The sequence below is a fragment of the Natator depressus genome, chromosome 1 (assembly GCF_965152275.1).
Source record: "Natator depressus isolate rNatDep1 chromosome 1, rNatDep2.hap1, whole genome shotgun sequence".
NCBI classification, from domain to species: domain Eukaryota; kingdom Metazoa; phylum Chordata; order Testudines; family Cheloniidae; genus Natator; species Natator depressus.
In genome coordinates, this window is record NC_134234.1 from 252,300,623 (window position 1) to 252,327,631 (window position 27,009).

At 41.0% G+C, this 27,009-nt stretch overlaps 1 protein-coding gene across 2 annotated transcripts in view; it reads right to left on the reverse strand.

The window, feature by feature from the left end:
• LARGE1 (LARGE xylosyl- and glucuronyltransferase 1) overlaps nucleotides 1–27,009 on the reverse strand; it is a 370,873-nt gene that overhangs the window by 258,030 nt on the left and 85,834 nt on the right. For both annotated transcript variants that reach the window (XM_074941326.1, XM_074941319.1), the window contains exon 2: nucleotides 8,811–8,997. In XM_074941326.1, the coding sequence (XP_074797427.1) occupies nucleotides 8,811–8,916 (106 nt within the window). In that variant the 5' untranslated portion in view covers nucleotides 8,917–8,997. The remainder of the gene's footprint in view (nucleotides 1–8,810; nucleotides 8,998–27,009) is intronic.

Below are 27,009 nucleotides of genomic sequence, written 5' to 3' on the forward strand. Positions count from 1 at the left end.
ACACATTTTAGTGTCTGTAGCAGTGTAATATTTATAATTCTTAGAAAAATATTTACTATAGTCCACTTCATGCACCGTAGTGCAGTTTATTCTACATTAGACAGAAATGGTATTGTTTTATTTAACCAAAGTGCAGTATACTGTACAGTTACCAGTGCACGTCTGTACAATTTTCTCTTCCATAATTATGGCCCTGAAAAAATAATTATTTTTGGACTACACAGGTATTGCAAAGAAAGCCCAATACCATGATTTTTCCAACAATGGGGAAGCAGAAGCAGGCATCAACATGTCGGGTAGCCAATGGGTATGCAGTGTCCCTTGGGGTGGCCCCCATTGGCTACCCCCATTGGCTGCGTGCCTGTCCCCTGTAGGCTCTGTCCCGCTCTGTATATTAATGAGCCCAGAGGACAGCAGAAATGGAAGCATTGCAGGGAGATGGTTTCTGAGAAGCCCAGTAGAATTTAAAATGGCTGCTGCTGCCCAGTCCTTCCTGCTCCTTACTAACCCACACTGACCCATCCGAGAACTGCTGCTATTTTTCCAGCAGCCAGGAGGCAGAAGATTGCATCCACATACAAGTCTCCAGACTTGACTGACTGTTTCATGCAAAGGATTGCAGCAGTGACCTTTTGCCAACTATGTTCCGTGCATACCCCCTGAAAATTGCTACATGAATTAAAAAAAAATTTTTTTTTTTAAATCTGAGATTTTCTCCCTACTATTATGCAATCCTATGAGTTCTGATTGGCTGTAGGTGTCTAATTCCCATAATTGCTGTATCATAGGGCAACTAGCCCCTTTAAGAGGGAGCAGAGTCCAGTGCATCTGTGGCTGATTAGCTGCCTCCCAACTGGGCTTAAAAGAAGGCACTTGGGCCCTAGAGGGGAGGAGAAAGGGTGAGTTGGAGACCTGGAGAGCCAGAGAGCTGTCCACTGAGTGCACAGACTGGATCAGCAAAGAAACAGGCAGGTGAGAGCTGCCTGGGAGAGACACAGAAGTTGCAGAGAGCAGAAAGCTCTACAGGCCATCCTTAGAAATAGGGAGGAATTGCTAGGAAGCCAGCGGAGGGGTTAACCTGCTGGCCTTCCTGTGCTGCATACTGGGTTTTCAGTAGAAGAGTCATGAGACTGGTCATTCTAGGATGGATTGGCGTGGGAGTGGGGCCCCGGAACAAGGGCAGAAAGGAACCAGGATCAAGTGCTGGTGGATTCACGGATGGGTGAACTGTAAGGGATGTCCCTAGAGAAGGAGAACAGAAAAAATCATAGTACTTTTACATGCTTTACTCTGGGAATTAGGACAACAGTTTTACCAAGAGGGTTCTACACACTATTGTACCTGTACATAAATAAATGATGTCCAGAGGTGGGACTTTGTATCCGACAGTGAAAGTCTGTACTCTTTTTATGCCTGAGCTAGGGAGAAATGTAGGCAGGTATACCTATCCATGTCTGGGCTGCCACAAGAGGGCATCCCAGGTGGAGGCCACCTTATCACACACTGTATGGTTGTTTCTCAGGTCATAACAACATGAACATGAGTACTTGTGGCACCTTAGAGACTAACCAATTTATTTGAGCATAAGCTTTCATGAGCTACAGCTCACTTCACCGGATGCATACTGTGGAAAGTACAGAAGATCTTTTTATACACACAAACCATGAAAAAATGGGTGTTTACCACTACAAAAGGTTTTCTCTCCCCCCACCCCTCTCTCCTGCTGGTAATAGCTTATCTAAAGTGATCATTCTCCTTACAATGTGTCTGATAATCAAGTTGGGCCATTTCCAGCACAAATCCAGGTTTTCTCCCCCCCCTTTCCCCCCCCTCACACACAAACCCACTCTCCTGTTGGTAATAGCTTATCTAAAGTGATCACTCTCCTTACAATGTGTATGATAATCAAGGTGGGCCATTTCCAGCACAAATCCAGGGTTTAACAAGAATGTCTGGGGGGAGGGAGGGGGGGAGGAAAAAACAAGGGGAAATGGCCCACCTTGATTATCATGCACATTGTAGGGAGAGTGGTCACTTTGGATAAGCTATTACCAGCAGGAGAGTGAGTTTGTGTGTGTGTGTGTTTTTTTGGGGAAGGGGGTGGGGGAGGGGTGAGAAAACCTGTATTTGTGCTGGAAATGGCCCACCTTGATTTTCATGCACGTTGTAAGGAGAGTAGTCACTTTGGACAGGCTATTACCAGCAGGAGAGTGAGTTTGTGTGTGTGGTTTTTGGAGGGGGGTGAGGGGGTGAGAGAACCTGGATTTGTGCAGGAAATGGCCCACCTTGATTATCATACACATTGTGAAGAGAGTGGTCACTTTGAATGGGCTATTAGCAGCAGGAGAGTGGGTTTGTGGGGGGGGGGGGGCTGCGGAGGGTGAGAAACCCTGGATTTGTACTGGAAATGGCCCAACTTGATGATCACTTTAGATAAGCTATCACCAGCAGGAGAGTGGGGTGGGAGGAGGTATTGTTTCATGGTCTCTGTGTATATAATGTCTTCTGCAGTTTCCACAGTATGCATCCGATGAAGTGAGCTGTAGCTCACGAAAGCTCATGCTCAAATAAATTGGTTAGTCTCTAAGGTGCCACAAGTACTCCTTTTCTTTTTGCGAATACAGACTAACACGGCTGTTACTCTGAAACATGAACATGAAAAATCTCTGTTCCAACTGGCTCATATACTCAGAATTTTCAAGCTGTTGGTCAGCAGTAAAAGTGACCACTTAACCCCTGCTTCTCACTACCTGTGGCTGAAATAGAGAAACTAAAATGTTCACATGAGGAGAGACTGGGGGAAGATATCAAAAAACAATGAAAATGGGACTGGCTAACTGTTAAAAAAAAAAAAAAAAAAGACTATTTCCATTTCAAGTTTAAAAACTAGTTCCTATCTCCTTCTCATCCCTCTTCTCCCCTCCTGAAGCTAAACAAATTCAGGCTCCCTTAGACATAAGGCACACATTTTTCACAGTGCAGGGTAATCCCACTGGAACCACTTACCATGGGCTGCGGTGGATTCTCCAACCCTTTTTAAATCTTTAAACCAAGATAAGCAGCCTTTCTAAAAGATATGATCTTGCTCAACAAGAAGTTATGGGCCTGATGCAGGAATTACTGGGTGAGGTTCTGTGGCCTGTTTTATACAGGAGGTCAGACTAGATTATCGGAATGGACTCATCTGACCTTAACAATCCTGAATCCTCACAAACCGGGAAGCCTCTTGTAACTGTTGCATGTGTTTACATTGGAAGAATCCCAAACCCTCCCTGCCAGTTCAGTTCTGAAAAACAAATTAGACAAAAAAACCTTATTACAGCTGTTCCGAAGAGAGGCTTACCAACATGTAGGGAAGGAAAGATGAATGGGTGAAGAAAAAAAAGAGGGAAGGAAGAAAATCAAGTGTGTGTGTGTGTGTGTGTGTGTGTGTGTGGTGGAGAGACAATCAGCCACATATTTTTTGCTATAGTTTATTCAGCCCACAATGTAGTCATTATCTTGTAAACAGAAAGCACCCCCATGTTATCATTCCAGCACTTATTATAGTTTCTTTTCAGGAACCTGCAATCAGTATTATAAAGCATAGGAGAGCATATACTATCTCATTACTTCAGCTTTGGCAATAACATTTCCAATAACAATCTACTATATATTGGATCTCCTTGAACACTATATAATATACACCAGTATTAAATTGCGCAGTGACTACCTCTACCGTTACACTTGGTATTTTTCCACTTGAGGACACTAGTATTCTAAATCTGATTCTGCAAGCTACTACATGTGGCAAGCAACTATGCCTGTGTAGAACCCCACTGATTTCATCATGTTTCTGCACGCACTCACGGGTCCATCTGCAAAGAGCAGTTTGGAAAATTGGGGCATAATTTGTTGTTTCTCTTTAGAAGAGTTATAAATTTACTATTAAAATTGTACTGAGATACGGCACCTTGTCATTAATTGCTACTTTAACATAAAGCTCATTGTGTCTGTCCATATTCTTGCCAATTAACATATTCACTAGCCTATTTATTGAAAGTAAACATAAAAAAGAGTGAAAACAGCAGCAAAGTGAACCTGTTTAAACATTACAATGAGACATAGCATCATTATTTATTTATTTGTTTGTGTTCGGTATTCACCCAACTCTGGCTCTAACTCTGATCCTACTGATTGCCTGGCCCAAAAGTGGAAACGATGTCAGCCACGAGGCATTTAACAAAGTCACATGGAGCTGGAGGCGACAGAGTCTTTCAGAAGGATGATGGTCCAGTCATTAAAGTACTAGTCTGCGACTTAGAAACACCAGGTTCAATTCCCCACTCTGCAACAGTGTTCCTGACCTTGGGCAGGTAACATAGTCTCTCTAGGCCTCAGTTTCTGTAAAATTAAATTAATGCCTCTTCTCCTTCTCACAGCAGTATTGAGGGTAAATGTGTTGAAGACTGTGAAGCACTGAGATATTAGAGTAACGGGGGCCAAATGGGTACCTAAGATAGACAGATAGTCTAGAGTGCACTTGCCCAATGACAATCCCACACATCTGTTTCACATGGTCCCCAGGGTAGAGGGAATGGGAGAAACAGAGCCCACATGCTGTATTTGGGGGTATTGTGTTAGGATCAGGAGAGAGGACATCAACTGACAAAACGAAGAAAGCAGTCTAAGGAGGAGTGAAGTCTGTCCTTATGCAGCTTTCAAAGTCCCCTGGAATCTCTCAGAAGCTTCTGTAGGAACTACTACACTGGGCCATTTTTAAACGTGTTGTAAAAACTAAGGAAATTTCCAGGAAAAACACCTGCATCCTTAAACTGGAGTTAAAAACAAAACAAAAAAAATCTGTGGAAAATACAGCACAAAAGTAGGGCTTTTCATCTCATGATCACACAAAACTGAGCAATGTTACATACAGTGTTGTTTTGCATAGACTATAAAATACATTTCCAGACATATGAATTTAAGCTGGATTCAAGGTTGTGAAGGACCACACACAGAGATCACTTTCTAAAAAGTGGGAAGAGAGAACCTGTTCCACCAAAAGGGCAATCCTTGGGAGTCTCATTACTCAAGCTTTATTACAGTATCCACACAGACAGAAGGCCAAAGAATAGTCATGATAACCCACAGCTAAAAGGAGATCCAAGATAAAAGTAATGCTTTTGTCTTGTGTCATCCTGATATCAAAGGTAAAAAAGTTTCAAAAACATCCATTACTAGGTCGATAAAAGCCTGCATTATTGAATCCTGCACGGCCAAGGGTTCGAAGCCATGGTAGGACATCATGGCCCATTCCACGAGCGCAGTGGCTACTTCCATGCTCACATACCTTATGAAAAGATATGTAAAGATGCAACCTTTTTGAGAAACCTATCTTCTCCAGACACTACAAGTCTGACCTCCAGTTTTCAGCAGATGCTGCCTATGGCAGGGGGGTGCTGCTACCTCTGATGGTGCTGCAGGTGTCTTCCACAAATTTATATTTAAAATTTTAAATATTACTTAGTAATTTTCTTTCTCCTATTTAAACACCTGGCACCGCACCCCACCTCCCACCTCCCCCCCCCCCCATTCCTTTGCTTTTCTGGGATAATTTAAGGATTGCAAGCCATTAGCTCAGCTTCTTCATTCCAAATAACTGATACCTGATGTTATCTTGCCCTTATATACAATGTTAAAAACAACAACCGGAATCAGACACATTCAAAGACCACATAGTATTCAGAATCCTCTTTAGTATGATGGGTCATAACCTGAATAATTATTTGTATGTGCTAAGCAAGGTTTTTAGTAGTGTTTGCTTTCAAAGCTTGGATAGTGTTCAACTCTCGTGTTATTCCAGGTGGGCTGAGTGACAGATGGGGGGCTGGGGGGGGGGGAATCATCTATTGTACGAATGTAATATACTTAAAAAAAACAGGAGCTAGGAAATTATCAGGTCAAATATAGTTATATTGGTCACACTTTATATCAACGTTTTACTAACAAATCACTAATTTTTAAAAAAAGTTATAAATGAGCTCCTGGTGAAATGTTGTGTCAAATACGTCCAATGTAATCGTCAGATGCATAAAGAGGGGAGTACTGTGTAGGAGCAGGGAGGTAATTTTACCTCTGTATACAGCACTGGTGAGACCACTACTGGAATACTGTGTACCGTTCTAGAGCCCACATTTTTTAAAGGATGTTGAAAAATTGGGAAGGGTGCAGAAAAGGGCCATAAAAATGATACAAGAGATGGAGACAATTTCTTACAGTGAAAAATTTAAAGAGCTCAATCTGTTTAGTTTATCAAAAATTCTGAGCGGAGATTTAATTACAGTGTATAAGTATCTTCACAGGGGAAAAGTACCGGATACAAAAGGACTTTTTAAGGTGGCAGAGAAAGGCATAACAAGCATCAGTGTCTGGAAGCTGAAGCCAGACCAATTCAAATTAGAAATTAGACATGAATTTTTAACAATGAAGGGGATTAACAACTGGAATCACTACCAGGGGAAGTGGTGGATTCTCCATCTCTTGGATGTCTTCAGATCAAGACTGAAGATCTTTCTGGAAAACATGCTATAGCCAAACACAAGTTATTCTTTAGTCAGACAAGTTATTGGGCTCAACACAAAGGTAAATGGGTAAATTTAATAGCTTATGATATACAGATGACTAGATGATCTAATGATCCCTTCCAGCCTTAAACTCTGAATCTCTGAAAATGATGATTAGATGCTTAAATAATTGGCTAATCAATTGTTATAAATTGTTGAGTTCAAAATCTCAATAACTTCGTTATAATCTTGGTTCATAACCATTTGTAATACCTTCCAGGGATGTGCTTATAACCATTTACAACACATACTACTCATGTCTCTAACTTGCTTATAACATCATTTATAAACCCTTTGTAAAAAGGAACCTTAATATAAAGTGTGACCATAATTATTTTTCTAAAATTCAAAAGGTAAGGCCCAAACTTGCTCAACTCTTGCAATTAAACAAAATCATGGCCTTTAGCTTGTAACACCATGTTTTCAAGCAACCATCTACTGCCCCTTATGTTTCCAGTTTACTGTGAATCCTACAAATGTTTCATCCCAGGATGACCTCAAACAGTGATTGTACATTAGTAGTGAATCACTAAATACAATCACACAAGCACACGTGTATACATGGTCAGCTTTTTGAATGGTCAGAGAGAAAGCTAGAATCTGAACACATTTTAAGTGGCTGAAACACCTTTTCTCATGCTAGGATAACTCAAAAACTGCTGAACAGATTTTCCTTAAGCTTTCAAAAGCGAAATCACCTGTTGACCAAGCATAAAATGTTCCATCCCAATTTTTCAAGCTACAAAGTAACAGAAAATAAGATTGGGAATCACAGTTCTTTCTGACCCCACCTAAATGAAGTGTACTAATGAAATCCTTTAATACCAGAAACCCAGATCATCATATTTAGAACTTAATTGGCAAAGTGGTGGTTTTTTCCAAGTCACTAATATACAGCTGCAAATCAGCGCACGGACTATATTGAGCATCTCCACCTGCAGTGGGAAGGAAATAGAAAGGCATTCCCACCACAGCTACAGCAAGCAAGAGCTGGCCAGAGACAGTGCATCTAAGCTGGTTTTATATTGTAAGATCCTCGAGGTACAGATTGATTTTCTGTGCTCAATATTTGTTTCACCTGCCAGGCACTGATAAATGGATTGAAAAGCTGTCCACTTACAGCTGTCCACTGTAGATAGCTCTGCATACTTTACTGAAATGTTATTTTGTAACTTCATACAGAAATACTCAGCAAATCCTAGCAAACATTTTTACAACAGCTCCTTTTGCATCACTAAAGAAGGGAAGGGAGGGGAGGGAGGAACACATTTGAAAACAAGCCTACATCTGATCTCAGCCATGTTCACAATGACACAAACATGCCTACCTCACTGGTATAAGGTGAGAGTAACAGAAGCTCTCAAACTGGAACTCCACTAGTATACCTGAGAAGTGGCTTCTGGTGGGGATTTATCTGTGATTCCCCCCAGCTTTGCAATTTGTTCTCCTCCTCTACCCCACCTCAAATCTGATGACAGTCGGGGCTCATTGCAAGGTCATTCCTCCCACCCCCCCACCCCGTATTTGAAGATAAAGAAGGGATGGGGGGGGGACCTGTAATTTTATGGGTGGAAAACTCTTCAAAGGGGAGGGAGAATTGTGGCAAGTTCTCTTAAATTGCTGCTCTTGTGTTTTAAAGTTGTGTCTCAAGAGTGCCTAGAGCATATGGATGGGTGTCCTTTTAAAGTACTTCTATATCCTTTCCCTGCACTCTGTGTCTGTCTTGTCTATTCAGATTATAAGATCTTTGGGATAGAGACTATCAACAACTCTGTGTTTGTCTTGGTTGGCCCTTAGGCTCTGCTGTAATAAACGTGATTAGTAATAACCATAAAATCAACATAAACAAACATTTCTCCTTTTAGAGCTGCTCTTAAATTAAGATTTTATCACCATAATTATCTACCACCATGATATGGGATACAGAAAATGAAATGCCAGGAAGCACAGAGAAGAAAAAGAATAAGGAAAAATAATTTCTAACAGTGCTTTTTAAAAGTGGAAGAGAAAAAGCAAACTACTGATGCCAGGATCTACATCCTCCTCATCTGTCAGATGGTGGCAAAGACTCCTGTTAAGAGCCACACACAGGAAGCCATTTGCAGTGCATGACAACAGCTTTATTTAACCTATAATGATTGAAATCCTTCCACTTGTTAGCTCCAATCCTCCTCATTCATCAGTTCCCACCAGGTTTTTTACTCTTACCTTCAAAACTCCCAGAAAACAGGTAAATCCAGGTAAAGGCAGGAACAAAAAGGAGAGTCAGAGAGGCAGCCAGGAATTTCCGTCTCCCTCTGCAGATTCCCAGCATTCTCTCAGAAGTAGAGATTCCCAACCCAGTGCTGTTCCTATGTCGGAAGCGTGTAGTCCACAGCTTCCCACATATTACTCTCTGAAAGGGAAAGGAGGAAAGGTTACCAGTTTATACCACTATATGAAGCCAGACTCTTCCAATGCCCTGCAGAGCTACAGAATGAGGCTGAAAACGGGGTTGCTCACATTTTAAAACAGTTCCCATTTCAACACTCTACACAACAAATATAATGAATGTCTGAGAAGTGCCCTAAAAGAGCATAAATCAATAAAATATATCACATCAGCTAAACACACACTGAGCTCATCTTATAAAGAGCAGCATTTGTATGCTACCCTTTGAATAGAAAAAGACTCCATTTTCCTTGATGTCTCTGGGTAGAAAAGAGAGAGACACCTGTACCTCTACTCCTGAAGAGCAGGGAAAACACTGGTCCACTGCTGGCCTAGCTGCTGGTACTGAAGGCCTCAGAAAAATAATCAGGAAAGGGAGAGTGGGAATTATGGTTGCCACTAAAGTGACAGCGTTTGCCAATCACAAAGTGATACTGATGTATATGCAAATGGGAGGAAAAGGGAAGGTTTACAATGGCTAAAGACAGAAAACAGAAGGAAACACTAGCAGCTGGTGGCAGGAGCTTCAGACTATATGCAATAAGAGAGATAAAGAAGCAGTTTCCCTCTTTCAGGAATGCCATTTCCACCTGGTTCCAGTATTTCAATTATCTTAACATAGTTTAATGTAATTTAACAGGTATTTCCTTCTCTTTTATATTGTGGAAAATGTATGACTTTGATATTTTAAAGGGAGTTACCACTATATGAAAAGAAAAAAAAATCTGGACTTGTTTAAAATAAAAATAAGTAGCACTTTTGCACTTCATAGATTAGGTGGCAACACTATCTCAAACCCTTTATTCATTACAGGCATTTTCAGTAAATGATTATGTGTACACCTCCAGAGGCACACATGGAGCATTAAAGACATTTTCACACCTCTCTCTTTTCCCTAAAAAGGAAGGAATATTGAGAAATACGAGGATTTGGGTAGGGCAATAGGGGAGAAAACAGGTATCAAATCCACGCAAATCTATTTGTTTCAGGATTTTGCAGGGTTCACATGCAGGCCCAGAAACCTCCCCAGAAAAGGTTTGTCATTTCAAATAAAAATTGGTGCAACACGGTAATAGGGATTGTAAGAGCTAAACTCAAGGTACTGTGAAGTCTTTAATAATAGTGCCTTTTGGTGCATGCTGAAATATGTAAATCTATGTAGGAATATTCTTTTTTAAAATCACCATTGCATGCAATGAAAACACATTTGATCTTTAAGACCATACATGTATTAAATTCACAGTGAAAGTAAATTCAACTTAAAGCCAAAGTAAGAGATAAATTAAAGATAGGAAAGATGGGCTCAGAAAAAGAATTTTCCAATAATTTTCTGCTTTAGGTCCCCACCACTTAGGGTCTCAAGCAGGGGACAGCAAAGACTACAAAAATTTACCAACCTCTTCCAAAATGTTACCGAATAGCATCAGCTTTGCAAACTAACTAAAAGAGCAATTCTGCAGCCCAAAGCAACAAAACATGCAAGTAACAATTACTGCACTGGTGCCAACCCCCAACTCTGCGCTAGCACCCCTCCACCCCCAAGCAGCCAGGCTGGGCCCTTCGCTCTGGCCGGACCCAAGCCCATGCCACCTCCGCCATTATTAGGAGATGGAGGTGCAGTTCAGGCTCCAGGGTGGGGCCTGTGAAGGTTGTGCAGTAATAAAGACCTGGCAGTGACCACGATTGTCACCTCCTCAGAACCAGCACCCCCTGAGCCAGCTCCTCAGCATCCCCCTTTTCCCACAGGCAACCTGGAGAGGCAGCACTGCCCCTACCAGCTTGCAGCAATAGCCGCTCAAGCTCCTACACGTTGTGGCTGCTATTCTCTATGGGCAGTGGGAGGAGACCTGTCAGCTCAGCATAGCACAGCACTGCCCCTGAGGCTGCAGCAGCACTACCAGCCGAGGGACAACATTTTACAGAATGTCAGAAGCGGGGGCTTCAGTGACAGCTGGATGCTGGAAACCTTTAAACTGGTGCCCTCGAAGGCCCACGGAGAGTGCAGTTACCCTGAAACTGTGACACTGGTTATGTGTCATCTTTTTTTTTTTTTTAAACACCCCACCAGAAGTACTACCATGATGAGAAGAGTGCTGTTTATGCTCGTCTAAAAAATACAGATAATTTTGCCTGGCTTTTGATGCATTTCACACTAGTTTTATGTGTACACACTACAGTGCACAGTGTATACGTAACTTTGTTGTGTAGAGATGGCAAAAATTCTATACCATTTTCATGGAGCGCATCACTGCTATGCTTCGGTACAATGTAAAAACATACAACGCTCTCAAAGGGCGGGATTTTCCAAAGCACTCTGTGCTGGCCTAGCCCTGCTCTCACTCAGTCAGTGGTAGAACTCTCAAGCGCAGCACAGTTAAGGACAATCAGGAAAGCTTTTGAAAATCCCACTCTGTGTGCACTGCCATGAGCATTCTGATGCACGTTGTGAGAGATGATAATACACCGACTCGAAAGAGCACCAACAGAGTTGGCAGCATGCAAATTCATATTTGACCTGCATGTTTAAGGAATAATTCAGTTTTTCCTGAGTTACTGTCTCTTTTATTAAATACCCATGAAAACGTAGTTTGTGAATTGGCCAGTACATAAGTCCCATCCTGGACCATGCTCTAACTGCTCGGCACCACTTTACTGGTGCAAAGTAGCCTCAGGATTGGGAAGTACAAAGGGCATATATGCACCCCCACGTCAGCTGCACTGGGCATATCTTGGCTGCAGATCAGGACCTGGCCCAGACAATTCTCTGCCTTTATATGTGACTGCCATCTTTCAAACAAAACAGTCAGATAATTCTGTACATTCATGTAGAACTTTTATCTAACTAGGGAAGCTGTTTGGGAAGTTCCCAGGCAGACAAGCCAGGTTGCAATGGATCATCCCACGAAACGTAGAAAGATTTCACCTAAGGTTGCTTAAAAAAAAAAAAAAAGTGCCACAAGTTATTTTAAAAGTTTCCATCATAACCCCACCTTCCAAAGATTCTGAGCGGCTTCCTCAAGTCTTCAAGGGTAGCTTTTCGAAGTGTAGAATCACCATGCTTGCTGATGTGTTAATGTTCCCAACTAGTAAATGCATCATATGAAAAACCCACACCAGCAGTTTTGCAAATGACCCATGGATAGCAGTGAAGATACTTTGCTTATGGCAGAGCTTCAAATTCAGTAGTTCATTTATTAAAGTGTTCACTTAAGAAGATTTCACCTCATTTACAATCTTCAAATACACAGGAACAAGGCACAGTTATTCTTTGATTATACTGTCATCATGTCAATTCAAAGAGTATAAATGTGTTACTCTTGAAAGAGTGGCGGACAGCACTGGCTAGACAATGGCTGAACATAGCAAATGTTAGTACTGTGTTTGCTTCCCCCACACAGCTAGGCCATTAGGATCTTAATCCTGACCTACAGCATCCACTGCTATTCCAGCCACAGATCTCTCCTAAGCACGATGCCAACTACAGTGTGGTTTTATAATATGAACTAAACATCAGGTTGGTGAGGATGTGGTCCCATTAACTAAATCCCCATCTCCAGTGATCAAGCTAAATATCTCCTATAGATTATAATGCCAGAAGAGACCACTGTGATCATTAGTCTGATCTCCTGTGTAATACAGGCCATAGAACTTCCCTGAATTAATTCCTCTTTGAACCATACCATATCTTTTATAAAAACATCCAATCTAGATTTTTAAATGTCCACCCCAACCCTTGGTAAAAGCCACTGTCATTTAAACAGATTTCAGGACCTTTCGTTGTTGCGCTCAGCATTTGAACTTAGTGCGGTAACAATTTCATCTCATGATCTCTAAAAAAGAATATTGTGGATTGTGATGGAAGGAAAATAAGGAAGAGAAAGCACTGGCCAGGCTGTGCACAGGGTGCAGGGTAAGACAGTCCAATGAAACAGAACCCAAATAATTCCTCTTAACCTGCTGCTGAATTTACACAGCTGCAGAAAAAAGCCGTTGGGCCACATTCTACACATTCAACCCCACTGATTTCAGTGGGTTTACATGAGTATAACTGAGGGCTGAATGTGTCCCATTATATCTGTCATAATGCTGGCAGGGTGTTCTGTGAGAGGTCCTCAGGAGTAGAACTCCATCCTATGTGTAGTCTTTCAGAGCATAGATTTATTAGCCTTCTGGGCATATATTTTCTCTCTTCACTAAGGAAGAGGGGATGGGATATCTTTATGGATGAGCTATATTTTTCTTGTTTTGTGGTTTTAAACTATGGGATAGGTTCCCAGAGCACAGGACAGGAACCGACCGTGACATTTTAGAAATATGAAAACATAACTACCGCAAATGATGCTTGCTTATTGCATTAAGGGAATGTATGTGCTGCACACAGTCAGTTTTCAAATGTTGATAAATCCGATTTCAAAACATAGATCCAGTCTTATTAAATCAGTGTTGCAATAGTGAATTGGACAGAAATATGCCCACTTGAACCAGCTGAGATCTGGCCCAACATTTTTCAAACTTAGTGAAGACTGAACTCCTCATTGAGGACTACATGCAAATGAAGATGGAAAATGGACCCTCTATAGTCTCAACTTTTTTCTAGAGTTAGAACTAATTTCAAAAGAGAAAATATTTATAGTTTTTCAAGATTATGTAACTCAAAAACCCAGCTGAATAGATTTTGTTCCAGATTTTCTTTAAAAAAAAAAAAAAAAAGTCACCTTTGGCCTAAGGCAAAGCAAAAGTAATTTCATAAAAAAGAATTCTTGTTTCTGAACATCATAAATGGAGAAGAAGGATTTGAATGGAATGTCTTTCTCCTCCCTTGATTACTGCCAACATTACCACAATACTGCACCACCTTGAAAATACCTGGGTGACAAATCACAGTGGAAATAGAAGCCACTGGCTCCTGAAATAGACAACTTCATCTGCATCTCTCTCTCCCCTCACACAAACTTAATCAAGGTCCTACATGCCATCAGTCAACTGTGTACTGAGTAACTTGGTCCCCGTGCTCACCCTTCCCCTATGTACACACACAGTTTCATACAGTTTAAGGCCACAACGAGATCATGAGAGCATCTAGTCCAACCTCCTGTATATCACAGGCCATTAAATTTCATCCAGATACCCCTATACAGGTCCAATAATTTGAGAGAGACTAAAGCATTTCAGTATCCAGGAGACCAAACTATTAAGCACCAATGGCACAGAACAAGTGAGATTAAGGTGCAACCAATATCTGAGGCCCCTGCGATGGCAGGAAATTGATCAGGTAAGATATGCCCGAATAATCTTAGCAGTGACCAATCCCCCATGCTACAAAGGAAGGTTAAAAAAAAAAAAAAAGACACAAGATCCCTGCCAATCTTACCTGTGGGGAAATTCCTTCTGATTCCAAATCTCGCATCAGTTTTACCCTGAGCATGTCAACAAGATATACCAGCCAACCATCTAAGACGATTCTCTGTAACACCTCAAAGCACTGGTCCACCCCACCTGGTGTTCTGTCTCCAGCTCTGGTCAATCCCTGATGCCTCAGAGGAAGCTGAACAAAACATCCAGACAACATCTGGACAATTGTGCATTGGGGGAAAAAATCCTTCCTGACCCCTGCAGGCAACAGGCTGAAGACGTGAAGTACGAAATCGGATTATAGTTAGTGTCATAATGCAGAACAGCAAGTGTTATGAGCATTTTGAGGACAATGTAAGCAATCCTGTTCTCCCTGTGAGCCATGAAAGAAGAGGATGAACAGCGGGATTCAGACTCACAGACTCCAAGACCAGAAGGGCCCGTTACAACCCTCCAGCCTGAAACCTGCAAACCCACGCTACAGAACTTTGCCCAGAAGATGGATTGAAGGATTTTGAATTAGAAAGACCTCGTTTTAAAGACTCCAAGCAATGTTGAATCTCTTCACCTCTTTTGTCAATGCTTAATTATTTTCATTGCTAGAAAACTGTCTCTTATTTAAGGTTGACTTTGTATAACTTCAACCCACTGGATCGTGTTACGCCTTTGTTAGCAGAATTGAAAAGCCTGCCATTAGCAGATCTCTTTGTCTCTAGGCACTTACACATGGAAAGTGATCAAGTCAACTCTCAACCTTCTCTTCAGTAAGAATAGGGTGAATTCCTTAAGCTACACATCATAATGCTTGTTTTCTAGCTGCTAGATCATTCTTGGGTCCCTCCTTTGAACTCTCTTCAGTATTTCCACAACCTTCTTTAAGTGTGCACACTAGAACTGGACACCGTATTCTAGTAGCTGTCTTACCAACATACAGAGGCAAGATCATTTCCCTACTTCTACTTGATATTCCCTTTTTTATATGCACAAAGATCATATTAGCCCTTTTTGCCACAGCACTGCACTGAAAGCTCATGCTGACATGACTATCTGGAATGGCCCCCTAGTCCTTCTCTGAGTCACTGATTTCCAAAGTCAATCTCCCATCCTGCAGCTGTAATCCGAATTATTTTGTTCTCAGACATATTACTTTGCATTTGGCCGGATTAAAATGCATGTTCTTGGATTGTGACCATTAACTCAGGCAATTCAGAACACTCTACCACAATAACCTGTCATTCTCATTATTTACTACCCTAGCAATCTGTGTGTCATCTACAAACTTTACTAATAAAGATGCACACACTTCTATTATTGTGTCACTGTGTCAGACAGCTTGCTTCATTTTCAGCCAAGGATTATCAGATCAGCAAAGTGCTAGGCAGCTCTCAACTAGTACGAGCAGCTTATAATAAAGTGTAGCATATAACATACCACTAATCACTTTAGTATTCAGTTTCTATTAGCAATTTTAATTATGGCATGACAGCTCGACTATGTAGGGCATTCAGCAAGAGTGCAGTTGAGCAGTGTTAAGAATTATGACAACATAATCAACACAATTAACTAGATTTAACAGTGTACTATACCTATTGCCTTATACATTTCCCCGCATTTGTCACTGTTAATGTTATCCCAATAATCTTCCATTTGTTTTCAGATTCACTGAAATGAAAATATACAGTTAAAGCTATCTATATGCCAACCCTGTGTTTTGGTTTTACCATATAGCTTGAATGAATGAAGTGCAATTCTCCCCACTTTTCCACACTTGCAACAACAGGTTCAAGGAACAATTTCTACTTTAAAGCTTTTCCCTGGGCTCTCAAGACTGAAGTGTCTTTGGAGCATCCATCCTTTAAGTGAGACTTTCACACTATACCAGACTTAAAATAAAAATAACCTATAGAAAACTCTGTTCAGTTAGCCTGTATTTTTCCTTTTTCATTTTCAAAAAAATTGTAATAATTTATGTTAAAACAGGAGTTCTCTCCCTGGCACCCACCTTTTTATCTCGCAGTAAAGTTGTAGTCCCCTAGCTATAAAAGCTTGCTGCCATGTGACAAGCTGTTTGCCATGCCAAAAGAGAGATTGTTGCCATAAAAAGATTCTGATGGCATAAATCCAACATGGTGGCCAGAAAATGGAATAAAAGATTATGAACTCTGAAAGGGCAAGTCCTTATTCAAATAAATGCCCTCTTTGCCCATATGTGCTACCTCTAGATTTCTTAGAGGAGAAATGGTATTTTGAGAAAGGACAGTGCCATCTTTTCCCCACCCCCTACTCTGATTCCTCTACGTGGAGGAAGCATGCTCCAAAACCAAAGCCTACCAAACAGTCCAGACTCCCTTGACACTGAGAATCTCTCTTAGAACCATACGTCAAGGCATCCTGAGGTCAGGATTTCGAAGAAAGGCCTGGAGTCCATTCAGACACAGAATCTGCTCTAGAAGGTCTATTAACCCACTCCATAGGAATGGACTATAGCAGAATCTCCAGATCCTTGCAGGATCAGATGGTAAAATTAAGGCGTATGGAGCACTGCTCAGGTAAATACCCTTCACCAAAGCATCTAAATCATCCATGATTAGAGGCTGAGACTAAGAAATGTCATCATACAAAACAGTCAGTTGTTGGACCTTCTGTCCACAAGGGAAGTAACTGGAACCAAAGTTCCTCCTGCCCCACCCCCAGGCAATCAATCAAGCAATAAAACAAAAAACAAAACAAAACAAAAAAACATTTCCCTCCTGGGACAAGAATTGTCTATTTTAAAACTTTCTATATTGAGTTTCAACTAGTTACAAGAAAGTAGCCCTAACTATGGGAGAAAAACAGCCAACATGTTGACAAGCTGAAGCTCTAAATGGAGTTCTAGCTTACCTGTCTGCTAGTGGGCTGGACCTGACAGCATGTGGGAACCACACTACCTTATAACACCTCACAGGAAAAGTTCCAGTGCTCAAGCAGAAGTCCACTTGGCCCCCAATTGTCAGAGGTTGCAGAAGATTCCAGGACGGGGTGCAGTGAACGGCCTATCTCATGTACGGTTGCCAGTTTAGACTGGACATATCCCTGGAGGTGTCATTACATGACAATCTTTAATGAAAGATTAATTTTTAATTCCTGGAGACTCCAAGGCAATCATGGAGGGCTGGCAACCCTAATCTCAAGAGTGGGGATCTGTCCTGACAATACACCAAGGAGAAACAACTCTTCTGCCAGGTACCACTCCTGCTAGAAGTACAGTATATGAGTAACCACTGGCTTAGCTAATGGAGAAAAGAAAAGGCTGATGTTCAAAGCAGAAAAACTACAGAGGTTTTGTAGTGCTGCCCCTTGACTGCACATTGGTTTCAATAAAAACACTGCTCTCAGCCCCCTCTGGAGAACCTCTCCCCTAGTTACTTAACCATGGAATCAGTGTAATCCAAAGCCTCTTTCCCCTGAGACATACATGGACCAATACAGAAGGAAGACTAAAAGTTAATGTGAAGGGAGGAGATTAATTAAGACAGAGCAAGAGGGCAGGTGAACATGTTCAAAGTTTCTACTGACTGGTCAACATAAACGTGAGGGGGGCAGGGGAGAGTCAGTTCATCGAGAAGTTAGGAGTGCAGCAAAAGCCCAACACAAGCATGACAGAAAGATAAAACTGGGCTGTTACTCATATTTTAGATCCACTCAAAGAAAGTTATCCAGTTCTAAAGTAGCTACTGACTAGTTTTCTCCACAAACAAGTCAAATCCCCTTCTCCAAATGCTTTTTAACCGCACCCATTTACCCATACGCACATAAAGCAGTAGCTATTTCATCTGCTCACCAGCCTGTCTGAATACTCCCCACAGTCCAAGGGAGGTGGAACAGGACTGACCCAGTTTGAGGATGATAGCAAAACACTACCCCATGCACATAGTATAACTCCATATTAAAAACACCCTCGTGTACGAAATTCCAACTTCACTGAGTTATAAACTTAATGAAGATCACAGAAAACTAACAGTAATAGCTGTGGGGTGTAACTTTCCCTACAGACACAACCCTCTCCAGAATCATAACTTACATTTAGATCAATCAGAACACTATCCTGCAGCAAAAGTTTCACACTTAAAAAACGTAACTTTGACAAACAAAACAAAACACACAACACCACATTTCTTGACCAAGGAAGGAAAATGCCATCCTTAAAATGTGCAATTGCTTCATAGCTTTCATTACCAGTGCATTTTCCTTCAGCAGGAACCAATGACTGAGGAGTTGTGTGTTTCTGCATTCATTGCCCCTCCTTCTTTCATGCTGCGCACACACCCCACACAGAAAGCAAGGTTCCATCTTTAGTCAGAAACTTCAGATTCAACACACAACATTAAAACACATACAGAGTATCTTTAGTTAAACCTTCAGTTGGAGTAAATCAGCATAGCTCCACTGAAGTCAATGAATCTATGTCGATTCACACCAGTTCAGGATCTGGCACCTTGTGATTAACGGGTGTGATGTCACATCCATGATTTAGAAGACATAACCTCCCCTTAATTCTTACATATTGCTTAGGTATTACTAAAGCCAGTTAAAGAAATTTGTCTTTTTTTTTTTTTTGTTCAAACTCAAGTTATCCATCTCATGGAGAATTCCAAAGATAGGAAATTCCCTTCACTCCTATCTGTATAATCATAGTACTGGCAAGAGATTTAGAAGAACATTTCACTAAAACTGGACATGACCAAAAGCATATAGAGGACAGACACTTTGTTAAGTCTACACTTTTACATAAAGGAAAAGAATTTTTGGCAAATTAAGACAATTTATAAGGGTTTCAGAAGTGTCTTGGTGTATTATTACAGAACATCAGATGTTACCATGAGCGGCAAGCTACATTTTCAGTTAGCACCTGTCGGACTGTAATGAGGATTAATGTTGTTTTGGAGCAAACTTCCAAGAAGTTTATATTGGAAATAAAGTATTAGCACCAAGGCTCGTCGAAAAAGTGGATAGATAATTCATGTTGAATCTGGAGCCTTGTTGTCTGAGATTTCCTGCTACAATTCTTCTGTCCACTGTATGCTAAGATATGATATCAATTTGTTCTTAACCATTATGCCTTTCAGGCATGCTGCCGAGTCTATCCATTTTCCAAGGTTTTATTTGATTGAGTGAGTAGTGAATAGGTTGAAGGGAAAGATTTTTTTGTTTAAGAGCTATGAAAAGCTCTTGCAGAGCAGTTTGAGGATCAGGATTTATTTACCTTTTTAATAGGAGAGATCAATTTGGATGTAAAATGTTGCTTTGTATGCTTTATTCCTTATAGAAATATCTTGGAACACTAGATAGGTACTTAATAAACTGGAATAAAACAATAAAAGTTTATCTTAGTTTCTTACTGCTGTACTACACAGATTATACTCATCTGTGTACTGGTCTAATATGGCATGGGTGAGTTTAATGGATCTTCAAAAGGTGTATGCAAGAGATTATCGAAGGCCAAGCAGAAGCTAAAATGAAAAAATGGTCTCAAGGGGACATACTGACAAGAGAAGATCAAAGAATCTGAAATTTTCATTTGTCTAGTTAGCATTTAAACATGGTTCTTTCAAACAAATCTATAGTTTGGATAGCTCTTCTTACCCTTCCCTTAGAATACATCTCTGTCACAAAGGCAGTATGATCTAAAGTCAGAATGTGGGACTGGGAGTCAGGATTTCTGGGTTCTCTTCCCACTGAAGCCAATAGTTCATCAGTTTTAATTAATCCCATTGAATGTCACCTTGTTCTTATGTTATGAAAAAGGGAGAAGAGAAGCTCCCAGTCTGTCTTCTCTGTGCCATTTATAATTACATATACTTATATGTCCCAGCTTGTCTCCTTTCTAAGGTGAACAGTCCCATGAAGTGAGCTGTAGCTCACGAAAGCTTATGCTCAGATAAATTGGTTAGTCTCTAAGGTGCCACAAGTACTCCTTTTCTTTTTGCGAATACAGACTAACACGGCTGTTACTCTGAAACATTGCCCTCAATGAGGGTTAAGCAGATGGTTAAGTGGTTTCCTGAATGAGGGTGTGAGAGCAGCACTGGCAAACCCAAGTGTTTAAAAATCAGTCAAGCCCCCCAAAATCATGAGATTTTAAAAATGATAAATGTTGGGTTCTTTTCATTTGCCTTCAAGTTTCTGAGCTTTAATGGAGTCCCATTATCAAGCTTTTCTCTGCAACCTTGAGAGCTAAAAATCTACTCTCTTTTCTTTTAGATGCACGCTAAGAGTCTCATGTATCATCTGACGCCAGGATCTTGGGCTCGAAGAAAAACACCAGCTATTGCAAGTCTTGCAATAAAATTGTGAGAATCAGCAAAAGTGGGGGGGGGGAAGAGAAGGTTTGCATGTGTGTGTATGGGTCCATGCCACCAACATGCAGTCCTTAACCATGTGTTGGAGTTGTTACTACTCAATTCCTTACTGTATCTCCAGAATTCACTCAGTTTCTCATCAAGATACTGTCAATTAGGCCTGTTCAAGTTTTGTTTGTTACTTATTCCAACATGCTTTGGGAGTAACAAACCATTTATGAACCTTGAGACAAATCCCATTTTGCCCAATAGCTGGAACATCCTATGGCCAATCAAGCAAATGAAAGGCTCCCTCGAGGTTTGTGATGAGCAAACCTTCTCCAATATTCACAAGGGAATAAGATTATACATGGAAAGACTTTGTTTAAATTAATAATATTGGAACTCAATAGAGTAAAATCAAGTAGTCTTTAAATATTTCTGAGTCAGCTCCTGCCTTGACGTAAAAATCCATACAAAGAATGAATACAGACTGCCAACCTCAGAAGGTTTATCCTTCTATTTTGTAGTCTCCAAAGCTAAAATCAGAGGGATGATCTGGTCCTGTATTTTTAATTCTTTTAATACACATAATTATAGCTCTGGCAAATGACTTCAAGTCAGTGTTCAACAGTAAAATTGGCTTGTATGAGCAAAATTACCTTGGTTGTTTACCAGCCTTGCAAAAACTGCAAAATAGAGGCAAAATAGAAATTTGGGAGAGTGTCTATTCGCTACTTGTGACAGAAGACTACTTTAGCAATAATACCAGTATTTTGTATTTATGTAGCACCTTTGATTTGAGGATCTCAAAGCTTCTTACAAACACTAAACTTTAGAAATGTTAAGTAGTATTAACCCTAGTTTACAGAGCCAAAGCCTGAAGAAAAGTGAGTTGACCACAGTCATACAGCAAGTGAAAGGCAAAGCCAGGAATAGCATCCAAAACGCTTGACTTCAGTTAAAATGCCCTGTTTATTATTAGATCATACCTCATTCCTTGTTAATAGTTCACAGTGTTTTGTTCACTAACCTATTCAGTGCACCACTAACAAAAGATCAATCAATCAGATCTAGGCACTTTTTGATAACTTTAGAAGTGATCTGTTGCATTTCTCCTTTGTTCATATCTTGTTTAGTTGTTAACCCCATGTGGGGGCTTAGAGATTTTGGATCACAACATCTAAAGAACTATTACAGTGTCTGAGTCACATGACACACTAGATGGATAGCATTTCAAACGTTTATAAAAAGTTCAGTCAATATGCCAAGCGGTAGGACACTTTCATTTTGAAACTTTAAACCAGGCATGATATGTACCTGAAATTCAGCCCACATGCCTTTTGGTGAATCCCAGCTGAGCTTTCTCTCTTTCTTCTTCACTGATGCCAGGCAAGGATTCGAGTGTTCAGATGGAAGCCACACATGGTTTTGTGCATTTTCAGCCTCAAACCAGGCAAAACTCAACATCATATACGGCAGCATAATGAACCAAAACAAGAGAGTCCAATAATGCTGGGTGGACTGAAATCACGAAGTTTTACATAAGGACAAAATCACTGGCTATGGCCTTATCAGCTGTGAGAACATGAAAAACTTTTCTCATCTCAAAAGCTAGGCTATAGAAGGCTTCCATTTTTATCATCAAATTCATAACCTATCTTGTGTTAAGGCTCAGTAGTTCAGCTACTTTGGTATTTAATAAATGTAGCTTATTTGGGACATTTTCCAACTCCCACATCAGGGGTTCTCAACCTATTTACTATTATGGGCCGCATGTGGGCTGAATCCACACTATATACACCTGTATGGCCCTGAGGTTGTCACATGGGCCGCAGCTGTGCGCTGATTGGGCTGCAAGCAGCCCACAGGCTAAGTACCACTGTCCTACACTATACCAGGCGAGCATGGTGAAGTAAACCAGTAGTTCTCAACCAGGGGTCCGGGGCCCCCTGGGGGGGCCATGAACAGGTTTCAGGGGGTCCACCAAGCAGGACCAGCGTTAGACTCACTGGGGCCTAGGGCAGAAAGCCAAAGCCTCATTGCATGTGGCTGAAGCCAAAGCTTGAGCAACTTAGCTTCGTGGGGGCCCCTGTGGCATGGGGCCCCAGGAAATTGCCCTGTGTGCCACCCCCTAGCCCCGGCCCTGGCTTTTATATGCAGAACACCAGTGATTGTGGCACAAGTAGCACAAGCTGTGAAATTTTTAATAGCATGTTGGGGGGGGGGCGGGCTCAGAAAGAAAAAGTTTAAAGAACCCCTAAAGCGAGTTACTTGGTCAACAGTTTGACTCATTTACTTTGTTTTTCCAAATCTATAATGCTATACAGTTATTCCCTCAGATCTTTAAATGCTTCTGAGAAAAGAGATGAGGTTTTAACTAAAGGAGAGCTCCATTTGAAAGTCAACTACTTTTACTTTTATAAAATGCTTTTATTTATCAGTGAATATTAAAGGATTGTAGTGCCACAACTGGACAGTAGATGTCATATGGTTTAGCAAGATGACTGAACTAAGAGCAGAACTATTATCAGATTGGGGAGAGGAGGAGAATTAGAGACAGAAGGAAAGTAAGAGGCAACCAATCTCTCTAACAACAGTTTGCAATAAAAAAGTAATGACGCACATTTGTTGGTTGCAGAAAAACATAGTAACCACACGCTGGAAGAAACTATATAATCCCTGAAGGAAATGGCTGGCTTGCCCGATTATTGGATTAACTGTGTAAAGAAAAACTAACACCCAGACAAGAATACATCTTTTTGATGGTTTTGATCCCTTTAGAATATTATTAATAACTAGTAGCGGAAAGCCTGGGCTGTCGCACAGGTATAATTTGTAAAGTTGTGTGTGTAAAAAAGCCAAATATGGCTGAGAACTCAAAAATGGGATGGAAACAGATCATGAATCCCAGCGATGACTGAACCCTGGAGATATTCTGAACAAAAAGAGCTCTCGGCCATTCTTGTAGCTGTTTCCATTGCTTGACACTGACTGAACAGACCTTCTAGGCTTCAGACTGACACACAGAGTGACAATCCTGGAATCATATTATACAGATTATTTCTATTACAATAGCACCTAAAGGTTTCAACCAAGATTAGGGCCTACTTGTGCTATGTGCTATACAAACACATAGTAAGAGACAGTCCCTGCCCCAAAGAGATTGCACTCTAAATAGACCAGGCAGAAAGTGAGTACTCTTATCTTCATTATACAGATGGGACACTGCAGCACAGAGTAGTTAAGTTACTTGCCCAGGGTCATACAGGACATCTGTGGAAGTGCTGAGAAATGAAACCAAGTCTCCTGTGTCCCACTTCAGTGCCTTTACTGCATAATCGTCCTTCCTCTCTAGAGCATCCCTAATATCACACTGCTAATGCCATGTTCCTGCCCAGCCCCATTCACCTCCTAGTCACTCAGACAGAGGAAGTCACTGCAGACGGAGATTCTCTCATTATATTGCCTCCAACAGTACCTCCCTAGTACTTAAAAATGCAAATTACAGTAACATTCTCTGTCCTTCCTTCCAAGCCTGTAGGGGAAATAACTTGACTGGCTTATCAAGGGTTTAGGGGATGATATTGTTTTGGGGTGGTATTGGTCAGTGTGTGAGTGAAAGAGAGAGCACATGTACGCACAAGCGATCATGTGTTGTGTTTTCGTATTCAGGAGCACTTTATTGAAGTAGAGCTTACTCAAAGAAGTTAGTTTTTCATTTATTTCTGAGAGTAGGGAGGTCTGTGGTCTTTTGTGGAAGTCATTTCTTTAGTTTGAAGCCCAGTTCTTGTGAAAGCACTGTTGCTTGCACCCACGAGCTTCATCTGATTGGTCAAAAGTTTCATTGTTCCAGGGGAGCTCAAGGTTGTGGAAGGAGTGGTGATGTCTCAGGCAGGTGGGGCCCATCCCACCGCAGTGACTCTGTTAGCGGGGACACTCCACTTTTGCAGAAGTGGAGTCTGGATTTACCCTGAGTGCAGTTATTCACACACAGCAGAGGATTAGAATTTCAACCTTAACTAAAGATACATGTACAGTGCAGCTGGAGATGTAATTTCTAGCTAGGGTAGACATTCAAATGCTAGCTTTGATTGCTATTTTTAGTGCGCTAGATCAGCATGGCTGCAGCAGCTCAGGTGAGTCAACCGAGTACAATCCCATCTCAGATCTTAGGTATGCCCTCAGGAGACTAGCCCAAGCGTCTGCCCATGCAGCTGGGGCCACACTGCTATTTTTGACGCGCTCGCACAAGCAGCGCTAACATGCATTTGCCTACCTGAGGTGGTAATTACACTTCCAGCTTCAAAGACAACGTACCCTAAAAGGCTACAATAAAAGTTACCACTACCATTTCCTTTTGTTTTTAAGTACGCTGACTGAAAAGGAATAAGGACTCTGGGGAAACTGAGGGGTGTGACACTACAAGCTGCCATGAGGCTCAAAAAATATCATATTTGTTATGCTCTCAGGTTGTTAAAAATCACAGTTCACCTGTTTTCACAGACACTTTGAAACTGTAAATCTGAGTAAAGTTCTATATGCACTAACTCAGATCCTATTTTCCCCACATTCGTTATCATCTCATAAATGGAAGGGATTGTCCTGGTTATTAATTTAGGCCCCTATATCTTCTCAAAGCTACTAAAATTATACTGCTAGGCAGTGGTGGACTAGGGGGGCCCCAGAAAATGGGGCATGACCCCATTTCCCCAGCAGGATCGCCGGGGGGGGGGAGGCGAATTGCAAGCAGAAGGGGTAAGGAGGAGCCCCTACTTGCTCTGGCCCAGAGCCCCACAAAACCGTAATCCACCTTTGCTGCTAGGACAGCAAAGAAACAATCTGATCCAATTTGCATATGTGTGTGCAACCAGTTAACTAATGCTGGCTGCTGCTGGAGATCAGGCATGATCAGAATGATCCCTTCTGGCGTTGGAATCTATGATACTATGAAAGACATCACATAACTTTTTTTAATGAATAAAAGAGGATAATTAAGAAAAACAGCAGTGGATCAGAAGAAGTAGTATATGATGGAAACCAATGTTAAACTCCAATTACATCAAGCATAGTCTCTATAAAACTATTTAAGCAAGTTAAAGACGGTCTTCTCCTTACCTTTCATCATATGCCTAGAAAAGGAAAAAACGGTCTCCTCCTATTATCAAAAACAGTCCAGTCCCTGCACAGCCAAAGACTAATGGCTTTAAGATCATGTTAGAAGGTAGCAGTAAGTTAGCCCAAAATGTGACTGTCACTGCAACGGTTTAATATCTGGTGACAAAGGCTATCTTAAAAGTCCATTTCAATACCAAGGAATTTATTTAGAGTTTTATATAGCCACTGTTATGAAGAACCCCGGGAAAAAAACAATTTTTAGTATACACAAATGAGTGATTAGGGCCACAGACTATAATGGGAGTTATGGATGCTCAGTACCTTTGAAAAAAAACAAGCCCTAGGTGTCAAGTTGACCCTCAAAAACCGAAACATCTAAAATTAGCGATACTTTTGAAAATGTAGGTCTAAGCAATTGTGACCTAAATTGTAATGCAAAAACAGGTCCCAGAGGTGACATTTCAGCTATTACACAGATCCACTGTGCAACTGCAATCCTTTCTCATAATTAAAAAAACATGGAGCTGGTAGGGACATTACAAATGTTTTGAAATTGCAACAGAAAATTAAAACAAATCTTCATCATCCTCCTGCCCCACCCACCCCACTTTTCAACCAGCTCTATAGTTGGTTAGAAAATTGCAAACATTCTCCCCCCCACAAACAGGTGAGGTGAATTTCACAGAGATTTCTGCAAAATTGGAGGTGGGGGGGGGGGCTGTTTTTCCAACCAGTTCTAGCTAAACACTTTAAGCCTGAAAAAACTAGAATCCAATAAAATAGACAAGATTCAGCAAATGGAAAATTAATCTAAGCTACTACCACGCATGTATAATAACTAACAACAGAAACCCTCCATAAAAAGGAACATAATTTAAAGCTATTTTTCCTCAATTTTTTAATTTAAGCAGCAATTAAATTTATTTTGCTTTCATCACCACAAATTTTATTTGGAGGAAAAAAAGGCCAAATGGCTAATTCAAACTAAAGTAAAAGAAAAATATCTAAACCATTGCAGAACAAACGACTGAAGCAGCTCTCTCAGGGAAATGGCTGTTACTCTAAACCATGGATTGCTGCTGTCACTTCAAGAGCTGCTATGTTTCTCTGGAAAAAAAAAATTGTTTCTCAACAGAACATTTTTCAACTCTGCTCACTGTATAATTTATGCACCTTTCTTTGTCTAT